The 10,840-nt window shown below is 44.0% G+C and overlaps 1 protein-coding gene across 1 annotated transcript; it reads right to left on the bottom strand.

The window, feature by feature from the left end:
• Positions 1–84: 84 nt before the first annotated feature.
• Positions 85–10,244, bottom strand: LOC112229907 (adenylyl cyclase-associated protein 1). Its single transcript, XM_024396043.2, has 13 exons — positions 10,090–10,244; positions 7,711–7,812; positions 7,364–7,464; positions 7,152–7,229; positions 6,649–6,792; positions 6,200–6,285; positions 5,924–6,029; positions 5,093–5,258; positions 3,354–3,529; positions 2,318–2,441; positions 2,145–2,227; positions 1,457–1,600; positions 85–1,347 (listed from the first exon to the last, which is right to left on the bottom strand). Exons 2-13 carry the CDS (start codon positions 7,808–7,810, stop codon positions 1,264–1,266), a joined length of 1,392 nt encoding a protein of 463 aa, XP_024251811.1. The 5' UTR covers positions 7,811–7,812; positions 10,090–10,244; the 3' UTR covers positions 85–1,263.
• Between the last annotated feature and the right edge of the window lie 596 nt (positions 10,245–10,840).

Below are 10,840 nucleotides of genomic sequence, written 5' to 3'. Positions count from 1 at the left end.
GGAAAATTAGCCAAACATAAGGGCACAATCACAAATCTCATTCCATATTCAGCCTGAAGCAGATGGAGAAAAATCACCCAAGACTGATTTCTTATAATTATTTTATTGCAACATTTGTCTTCCTCCAGTACTGATGAGCAAAATGTTGATTCTTGACCCAAATAAAGAGGCAAAATAAACTCCAGAGCATGACCGCTACAACAGGATAACCACAGATGTTGTAGACAAGAGTGGCTAGGTGGGTTGATGTGTAGGTGATGGCGACAGTGGAGTTAAGACAACTCTAGCATTAAAAAGAAATGTCTACACAGATCGTTACAACAGTCATTCAGAGCTTAAGGGAGGTAGCCCCAAACTTAGCCAATAATGATTCTTCAAGAATATGTTTGTCTTGTCTATCTCTAGAACCACTCACTTCCAGCTTGTGCTGAAATCAAGTCAAACTCACCACATACTTCCATCATTCTCCCTCTTTCTTTGCCACCGTTCACCTCCATACGTCTCAATAATATGGAATGTCAATTTAAAAATGCTAAAGGGAATGTTTTGGGAACTAAACTTTTTTTATTTTTCAATATTTTTTCAGCATTTTGATGACATTTTTTATTATTTTTAAAGACAGTGATCCTGCACGCAACTCGTCATATCACAGATTTAAGAGCGATGACATATCATAGTTAATCAATCCCTATGAAATGTTAATAACGTCGTCTGTAAAGAGGGGCTTGGTTGTACATGTGCTTCACGGATGAATTGCATAAATGAAACAAACCTTCAACTCCTGAACACTTGCCGCCGCCCCCCCCCGACCAGAGGGGAAACCGGAACCCTATTAAATGATTGGTTGAAGGAAACAGGAAGCATAGCCTGATTGGCATAGGAGTTTAAACCACAGAGAAGGTGTGATAAATAAACATAATAGCGGGAGCAAGGCTTTTATCATTTGCTGGAATGTACAGATCAAATCAAAAATGATCCTAGTTGTTGGCAAACTCATTTGAATGCACTCACTGGCCATGAGGATAACCAAATCGAATAACAAGCTGCTCCCTGCAATTGGCTGAAGGAACGCTCCAGATAAAGCAAGCAGTCCTCTCATTGGCTGAAGGAAGAAACAGCTAAAGCTGTGATTGGCGGATAGGAAAACATTTTGGGCTAGGTTGGCATCTCAGTCTACTTTGTGGTTTGGTTAGCTGGTTGGTCGGTCGATCAGTTAGGTAGGCATTTGCAAAGGGGAGGCTGTTACGAGTGCTGGCTGCCCCTCTATCCAGCGATCTCTGTACAAGTGGTGACTAGCTTCTTGCCATCCCAGACAGTCTTGAACTGCTCAGGAACAGGGATCTCAGTCTAAGAGAGAGAGACAAAGGAGAAAATTTTAGTTTATCATCAACATTTCCACATAACACGTATTACTATGCCACCTAGACACCCCAAATTCCCCCATAAATGTACTCACATAGTCTCCATCTTTACCAGGTACTAGCACGTTCATCTCTGAGCTCTTGGCGCTGACAATCTCACACTCCAGCGAATCTTTGCTCAAGTACACGTGGCAACCATCAGTCTTGTTGATGGAGATGGTGGGCACCTTGCCCAAGACCTGAACACACCAGATCGGGTTAAAGCTGCAATGTCATTTTTAGGGCAAACCAACCAAATTCACATAGATATGTAATTCTCATTGAAAGAAAGTCTAAGCAGCCATATATCTGTTCTATGTATGCAATTTCTATGCTTCCCATTAAGTTATATTTTTGTGTCTTATACTTTCGTTTTTGTACACCAGCGGTTTAGATGGTACAATGATTCTTTGCACTAAAGTTGCTTGTTTCGTCACAAACTGTAATAAGAATTTCAGCAACCAGGAAATAGCAGAGCGATGTCTGCATAGAGCATCTTTAAGAGTGAAACAACTAGAATTAAATCATCTCTGTTGGGTACAGTGCATAGATAAAACAGCCACAACAGTTTGGAAAACATGCAAAGTACTCCACAAAATGTCACGTCCACATAGTCACATTGGAGACTTTTAATATGTAAATGGTAATGAGACAAAAGCTGATATGATCTTCTGTTGTCACCGTTGTGCCAGGCCTTTTCACACAGTGTCCATTTCCGCATTAATCCATTTTAAAAATACACACCTGGACCTTGACGTCCCTGCAGTTGATAACCTCGATAATGCCCACAACATCGTCAAAGACCAGGCCCAGTTTCTTACAGTTGTCTGCAAGAAAGGAATCATATTAACAAATGCCCTTCGTTAGCATTTTAATTTGTTCAAGCACTGGCACAGGAACATGGGGTCCGCCCTTACCTAAAGTGATGGAGTTTATCTTGCCCTTGATCTGCAGGGTGCTGTTGTTACACTTGAAGGCGTAGACCACTTGCTTGAGCTCTGTGTCACTGATCACCAGGCCCTGGACACCCTCCTGGTTCTCCTATAGGTCATCACACAGGAGGGAGAGCTGTTAGGAGTTAGGGAGAAAATATACTGGCTTGGGGCTGTCATGATCAGTGCTTGCTAAACCCGAGCATTCAGTTTTCAGCGGCAAAGCCCACTTATCTGAAATACGCCCATCATGAGTTCACTGTAGTGGAAACTCTCCTTATATAGTAGATATTTTGATGTTACAAATATTTATAAACCATTGGGTTTCCTATGACCCATATAAAGCCTAAAATTGGGTGCAACAAGTAAACCACATGGAGTCATGCACACCACGGTTTGGAAACACTTCCATGTTGCATATGTTGGGAAACACAGCAAAGTCCTTAAAGTCCACTGTTTCCAGATTTGGATGAAAAATGAACAATCATTTATTAAAATGGGAGTCAAATAGTCTTCCAAACAATGGTAATTAAGTATGTTAGAAAGCACCTTTCGGTGTTGGAATGTATGGGCGTATAACGGTGATAAAAATATTAATGCGAGTAGACTGCTGATTGGCCAGCTCATCCTCTTCAGGGGGATGACATCATCCTCTATGAGGAAATAGCTTTTTCTTTTTTTAAAGGTTTGTTTCAAATATTAAAATTATTTTTTGTCCAATTTATGCTTTGGCCACAGATACAAGTATAGGATGAATCAACACCATTATTTGGATATGAATTAACAAAATAAGAACTTTAAAGACTGAGATTTTCACTGGACAGTTACTTTAAGGGGCTGTGGAGAGAGAACATTGCCTAGAGGAACTGTTTTCCCTATAGGAGGAACTGACTGTCAGAGAAGCAGATGTGGTGCACTGATGAAACTCTCCGGGCCTGTTTGTCAGTCTATTTCTTTCTCTCTGGCTCTACCATCCATGCCCCCGCTGCTGAAGCTACACTACTTTTCTAATCCAGCTCACCACTTTCCACTTTTTGCCGTCAAGCTCCAAAACGGGGGGCAGCTTGCGAGAGGCGGCGGCGGTGACAGCCGGCTTGGAGGTAGTGAAGGGCTTGGGCCCTGTGCGCACCGGGCCGGTCTGAGTCCTCAGGTTGGGGTTCTTGTGAGTCATCTGGTCTTTGGGCACGTGCTTCAGGCCTTGGGACATTAAGTAATAAAAAGGTACGAGATGGGGAACACAAATACATTTTAGTCATTTACCAGATGCTATTTTCAGAGTAACATACAGTAAGATGGGCGAGACATTTAAATATATATTTTACCTTTATGTAACTAGGCAAGTCAGTTAATAACAAATTCTTATTTTCAATGACGGCCTAGGAACAGTGGGTTAACTGCCTTGTTCAGGGGAAGAACGACAGATTTTTACCTTGTCAGCTCGGGGATTCAATCTTGCAACCTTCCGGTTACTAGTCCAATGCGCTAACCACTAGGCTACCCTACCGCCCACATGGTGGTACTGTGCTGGTAGACAAGGAGAAATGCCCTCCTGTACTCCCTCTTCACCCATGACTGAGTGGCCAAACGCGACAACACCATAATTAAGTTTGCTGATGACAACAGTGGGAGGCCTGATCACCGACAATGATGAAACAGCCTATAGGAAAGTCAGAGACATGGCAGTGTGGTACCAGGACAACCTCTCCCTCAATGTGAACTGATCGTGGACTACAGGAAAAGGAGGGCCGAACAGGCCCCCATTAACGTCAACGGGGCTGAAGTGGAGCGGGTCGAGAGTCTCAAGTTCCTTGGTGTCCACATCACCAACAAACTGTCATGGTCCAAACACATCAAGACATTCGAAGCGGGCACGACAACACCTTTTCCCCCCTCAGGAGACTGAAAAGATTTGGCAATGGATCCCCAAATCCTCAAAAATTTCTACAGCTGCACCATCGAGAGCATCCTGACCGGTTGCAGCACCGCCTGGTATGGCAACTGCTCGGCATCCGACCGTAAGGTGCTAGAGGGTATTGCGTACGGCCCAGTACATCACTGGGGCAAAGCTTCCTGCCATCAAGGACCTATGTAATAGGCGGTGTCAGAGGAAAGCCCATAAAATTGTCAGACACTTCAGTCACCCAAGTCAGACTGTTCTCTCTGCTACCGCATGGCAAGCAGTACCGGAGCACCAAGTCTAGGACCAAAAGGCTCGTTAACAGCTTCTACCCCCAAGCAATATGACCTCTGAACAATTAATCAAATAGCCACCCGGACTATTTACATTGATTCCCCTCCTTGTTTTTCACACTGCTGCTATAAGCCGTTTATTATCTAGGGATATTCACTTTATAAATTACCTCTACTAACTTGTACCCCCGCACATTGACTGGGTACTGGTACCCCCTGTATATAGCCTCATCATTGTTATTGAGAGTAGGCTGTCATTGTAAATAAGAATTTGTTCTTAACTGACTTGCCTAGTTAAATAAAATAGTAATGTCCTTGTGTTCGTGTTTTTATATTACACTTGTTGTATTCAGCTCATCAAATCAAATTTGGTTTACACAACGGGTGGCCCTGGACACTGAATCTAAGGGCTGGGGTCAATATGCTGCTCACATTTTCTTTATCCTTTATTTAACCAAGTCACATTGCTATGGACATCTTTTTCAAGTGAGCCCTGTATGTTCCAAAGTACTTAATCAGTTCAGCTTCTGATTCTTGAGAACTTTTGAGGATTCATTATTCGACACGTACCCTTGGTGACATCAGCTCCCTTGTTGAGGGAAGCGAAGAGTGCGTTTCGGGTGTCTGGTCCCTGGTCTCCACTGCCGCCAGACGACGCCATGGGAGGGGGAGGAGGTCCGGGGGGAGGAGGACCGGCACGGGGAGGAGGAGCTGCAGAGGCCGAGGCTACTGGACCCTGGGATGGACGAAACACACAGCACATTTGTTATACACATGCCTAGACATGGTCATTTCCTGGTTATACACATGGTCATTTCCTGGTTATACACATGCCTAGACATGGTCATTTCCTGGTTATACACATGGTCATTTCCTGGTTATACACATGCCTAGACATGGTCATTTCCTGGTTATAGACATGGTCATTTCCTGGTTATACACATGGTCATTTCCTGGTTATACACATGTCTAGACATGGTCATTTCCTGCTCTTAACAACTTGGTCTAGTTCAATAAAATTGTTTGAATTGTGCAGATAGGAAAGGGCTGACGAGTAACAAACACATCGGTGGTTCTACCTTTGCCCTCTTATCGCACATAAATCCAAAGACAACACTTGATAACCGAGTGTGACGTTTAGTTCTGTGCTGATAGAAAAGTCAAACAGAGCCAAGTCTAACGATTCCATATTCCACAAGACAGATCTTCACGCATGTTCGAAAAACATAATTAGAACGTTTCTATTCGGAAACGTTCCACTTTCCTAAATAAGCCCATGTCATTATTTTACTCCTATGGTAACGGTTAGGATCACCCCCAGCACTACGTCTGTTGAAGCCGACAAAGTGAATCCGTCCTGTACTGACATGAGGAGAGAGAGAGTAAAGGGAAAGGACTTACACTCTTGCTCCAGGCCAGTCCGGTGGTGTGGTGCTGTTTGACGTAGTTCTGCAGCTCAGTCCAGATAGACAGGTAGGCCTTTACCCAGTCCACATGCTTCTGGTCCCTAAGGTGTAGGACACAAGGGAATTGAATTGAACACAACAGGAGGGAGACCAAAGGACTAAGAAAACATACAGTATCCAACTATGAGAGAGTGTGGAGCTTAACTACGTAGGGTCTTGGGGGGGGTCAGATAAAAAAAACAAGTTAAAGGACAGACAGCAGAGTCCTTACTTCTCCTTGTAGTCCTTGAGAACCCGGTTGGTGTAGAACTGGGCAGCATCCTGCATCTCCTTCACATAGGGACCTGGCTTAGGAGCCTGGAAGAGCAAGAACGTCATAAGAACATTGCAGGAGAGTTGTTCCTCGTCAAACAGAGCTTGTGTGGACACAGCTGGTGTGATGGCTTACAATGGCTTTTCAATGTTGCTTCCACTGGCATACCGAAGTCTAGGTTTACAATGCAGAAGGTCTCATTAATATTCATTCATCAAAACGATAATTATAATTCCAGAGTTTTAACAGTGACGCACTGTTGCTTGACGAACTTTGTTCAAATTTCACTGCCAAACAACAGTCTCAGACTTCTACTGAATGAAAGACATGTTTGTTTCCGGCAATTACACACTGCCCCCACACACACTGGTGGCGGTGGCAATGTCAAGCCCCTCCTCTCCCCTCACCATGGCGACCCAGCCGAGGGCAGGCACGCTCTCGCTGACGGCCGAGAGGTGGTTGAAGAGGGGCGAGGAGCGGTTCTGCTCGCGGAACGTCTGCACCTGCTGGATCACTTTGGAGACGGGGGCCAGGAGAGCAGTCAAGGATGCCTATAGAGGGAAAATAACCATGACTTAAATCACAACATTCTAGAGATGCAAAGAAACAAATGTGTTTGTGCCTGATGACAAAATATGATATAATCTAAGTGTCAACCAGGGTGGAATAGCATGGGTAAAAAGGAAATTCATTACATGAGATAATGTGTGGCAAGAAAAAAACTTAGGGAAACCATGCTATGGCATTGGAATTAGTTGACCCATTTGCTACACTGCTGATTCATTGACAATACATCTGTTAATGAGGCAATTACAGTATATCCACTGTTCAGTTGATCTAAATAATCACTTATTCTGCTGAAAACTTATGTTGAGGGTTAAGAGGATTGATGATGGATGAACCAACTCACATCAGAGGGTTTCTGGGAGCAAGAGGAGGTGACCAGGAGCTGTCTCTGACAGGAGAACGCCTGCTTCATCATGTCCGCCTGAGAGAGGCGGGGAGAAATTAGAAAAAGGTCCAGGTTTGGTTAATTGTATGCTACACATCCACTGATAAGCATGACAGGAGACTTGATGAGCATTCCAAGGCAACTTGTCCCTCTAGTGCAATTCAACTTACATGCTTCTGGACGTCGCCCCCTATCTGCTGGCTGAGGGTCATGTACTGGCCAACAGATCTGGTGATGATGCCATCATAGGCCTCCACGTACGCTGCCACAACTGCAAGGAATGGGTGGCAACAGGGAGAAAAGTCAGATACCAACGTTTATGGGTTGTGTTTGTTCTGCTCGTGAGTCATGTTTTAATTTCACCTCCATTATCTAAAACAAACTATGACAACTGGTACTGTGGACGTTTCTTTAGCATTATTAGAACCTGGACTCGCAACTCCATCTCAGTCTTTCCATGATTTCTAGCATTCACGTTTGTGTGAAATGGGCTACAATATGGAAAAGTCCAGGTTACCTCCATCGCCGCCAGCAGAGCCACCTCCATCGCCCGACACGGCTTCCAGACGACCCACAGCCACCTCCAGCCGCTGCACCAGACTTGCCAACTCTGCCATTCCTGGGGAGAGACGACACATCAGCTAAGGGGGGTTCATTGGTCACTGCTTGTTTACTAACAAAGTATCACTAGCTGTCATTGACAACCAAGTGGGTTTGACAGCAGAATTAGTGACGGGGACATTCTCCCCCAACATTTTGGCCGCTCATTTAAAGTTTAAATTGCATTTGTAGGCCTACTTGTCGCAGCATGTTAGCCTATATCTTGTCATTCCGTCAAGTAATTCACTGTCTATTAAAAATAGGCAGTCTACTGTAATTTTGCCAATAAAATTTGAGATTGTGGCCATAGACACAACTGGACTGACAACAAAAAAAAGGGGAAGACAATTGTTTCTTTTGACCAAACTTGTGGTAAAAAAATAAATAAAAAAGAGGCCTGGAATGTGTTTGGGGGACATGTTAAGACCTGATAAGTACAGGTATGCAGGTAATAAGACAGCCCTTCCCTCCCTGATATTCCCATTTCCCAATACCAGGCCCATATTAAAAAGTAGCCACTCATAACTACACAGGTTTAGTGCACACAGCTAAATCTATATATTCTCAACAACAGTCCTCTGTGTTGACAAAGTGGTAAGTGTTAGATCCCTACTGTTGTGAAATGCCCTTGCACGAGTGCACCCCCCAGGCCTAGAGGCTGATATTGCATAACAGAAACCAGATCCCCTGTTCATCTGAGTGAGTGTCAGGTACTGTCACCTGAGTCGAAACACAAAGACCTCACCCCATTAATGACAGTGGATCCATGTCGCTCTATTCTGCTGGGATAATCCCCTCAGCATTCACTTTCCCAGAACAAAATGTTGCTTGTGGACATAGGGGCATGCTAAATGCCACCAAATGATTCAATGGCTTTTGATTTGGTTGGAGATTAACCTTTCAGCCTCTAAATCAAGGTCTTGTTCATGTTAGAGAAATACATGCACACCATACCTATCCCTGTCCTACATGTATGGGCTAGGCCTGTGCTTGGAAGATTGGGTCCACCAGCCCTTGTATAGCCCCGAGTTCAACTTTTCTTTAACTTCCTTGTTGCCATGTCAGTGCCATGCCTCAACCTAGGCCTGCTCCTGTGGCTAAAGCAGGATGGGACAACTTTAGTTTACTTATATGGACAGTTAGAAAACAGTGCTTAAAGTGCACTTTAAAAAGTAGGATGAAGTCTTATTGCAAACTGCAGCTAAACATCTGTTTTTCCAAAGGCTGGGCATGTTTCAAACACATTGTATTATTCAAGGGCCCTCTAAGCACATTGGCAATGGCACATTGTTTCCCTTTTTAGCATGGATCAGGACCTATGAATGACGGATTGAAGTAGGTTAACTACACATTTCGCCAACAGCCTCGGGGTCGAGCGCGTTTAAGACGCGTTCAGGCATAAAGGGAAAATGCACTTAGGCGCAGTCTGCTGTGTGTTCTAGTCTGGGATAAAATAAATAAATAATAGAAAACAGGTCATTTCTGCTTTAGTAAGGAATAAGTAGGGCAAATATACCCCGGCGTCTTGCGCCTACCGGTATCCAGAGCCAAACAGTTTTTGGGATGCCCAATGTTTCATCTAGCTATCATGGTTAGGTAGCTAGCGAAGCACTGCTAATCTTTACAAGCCGATGACAATGATATTGGGACTCGACCGAGGTAGTTAGCTATAGCTAGAAAGCAACAACGAAACAGCTAAGGTTAGTTGTGGCGTATTCATTATGTCGATGTTGCAAAACGTTTCTCAAACGGAAGCAAACGAAACGGGGTTGAACCTACCTGAATTTGTCCAATAGAAACTCTAGCTTTGTTTCGTTCGGTTCTTAAACTGTAACGTGAACGGTTTATGTAATGAAAACACCCTTTCACATGAAAAAGGTTGTTTAGCAAAGTTAAACAACTACCAGTTAACGATTTATTCAGGCAGATAGAGTCCCGAACTCGACCAAAATACTAATGAGCAAAAATACTCCCGTCCCTCTGTGTTTCGGCATTTCCTGTATTTTTTTGCACACCCCTCCCTTGTTGCGCTAGTCTGCAAAATTGAATCACTTCACATTTGGATTGAAATATTAAATGTATCAAAATACTGCAACCATGGAATAATGTCTTGTTACTACAAATTGACATCAGCCAGCAATCTACCCAGCATCACGCGAAATCATAATTTCTGAATGATCAATGCAATGGAGTCGGAGGCGCATTATGACACGGACTAGTGTGCACTTCTAAAACAATTTAGGAGGAGTAATATAAGGTAGCATATGCCCAAATAGTTATAAAACGTCATCCTTACCTGCTAACTTGAACAAGCAGCACTGATTAGGTATTAAATCACCGTCTATGGGAGAGTGCCGAGCAAGCGGACTGACTGCTCTGCCTATTCTTCCTGTATGAGTGTAGCAGTTCCCAGCTGTCACCGCGCGGCGTTTCCGCCCTTATTCGCGCAACCATTCCTTTCCCTTATAAGGAGAAGAGAGTGAAGATAACTGAAAGACAACACAAAACATCTTTCCTTCCTCTTCTTCTGAAATAAACATTTCCTCCCACTTTCTGGTCTCCGTTATAATTGACAATATCTGTCATTGTTCCAAACCCTGTATGTCCCGATGCCCTATAACTGTGATACATTGCTCATTATAGCATACTGTTAGGGTAGGCCTACTGATGTGACGTCCAAACTCGCTCTACCCCTCAGCCTCACCGCAATTTGACAGTCAGCACAATTTGGGGCCAGTTTTGACTACCTATGTAATGGACGTGGTTCAGTCAACCACACTTGCTTGATTAATGATCTTGCCAGTGAGACCTGAAGGCTTGCTCTAGCTCCCTGGCCAGGAGCAATGCCCAGGATTTATATCAGCGGGCTAACACAGTCTTGTGGTGTACAGACAACCGAGTTCAAACCCAGACGGTCACATTGGTGCTGTGACCTGGATTCAGTCAATTGATGCTGCCGATCACAGGTCGTTGTGGAGAGGAGACCTGCAGAGTGATGACCAACCTTGCCTTTAACCTGAAGAGGTCAGGTCTAAACTCAGAAGGCA

Source organism: Oncorhynchus tshawytscha, linkage group LG31, assembly GCF_018296145.1.
Source record: "Oncorhynchus tshawytscha isolate Ot180627B linkage group LG31, Otsh_v2.0, whole genome shotgun sequence".
In the NCBI taxonomy this organism is placed as follows: domain Eukaryota; kingdom Metazoa; phylum Chordata; class Actinopteri; order Salmoniformes; family Salmonidae; genus Oncorhynchus; species Oncorhynchus tshawytscha.
This window is presented reverse-complemented; position numbering and strand designations above follow the sequence as displayed.

Excerpts from the sequence above, each read along its gene's own strand:
- LOC112229907 (XM_024396043.2), bottom strand. The coding sequence starts at position 7,810 with ATGGCAGAGTTGGCAAGTCTGGTGCAGCGGCTGGAGGTGGCTGTGGGT. Across the intron at positions 6,793-7,151 it reads GCTCCCAGAAACCCTCTGAT|GCATCCTTGACTGCTCTCCT; the intron begins GTGAGTTGGTTC and ends TTCCCTCTATAG. Across the intron at positions 1,601-2,144 it reads GCAGGGACGTCAAGGTCCAG|GTCTTGGGCAAGGTGCCCAC; the intron begins GTGTGTATTTTT and ends TGGTGTGTTCAG.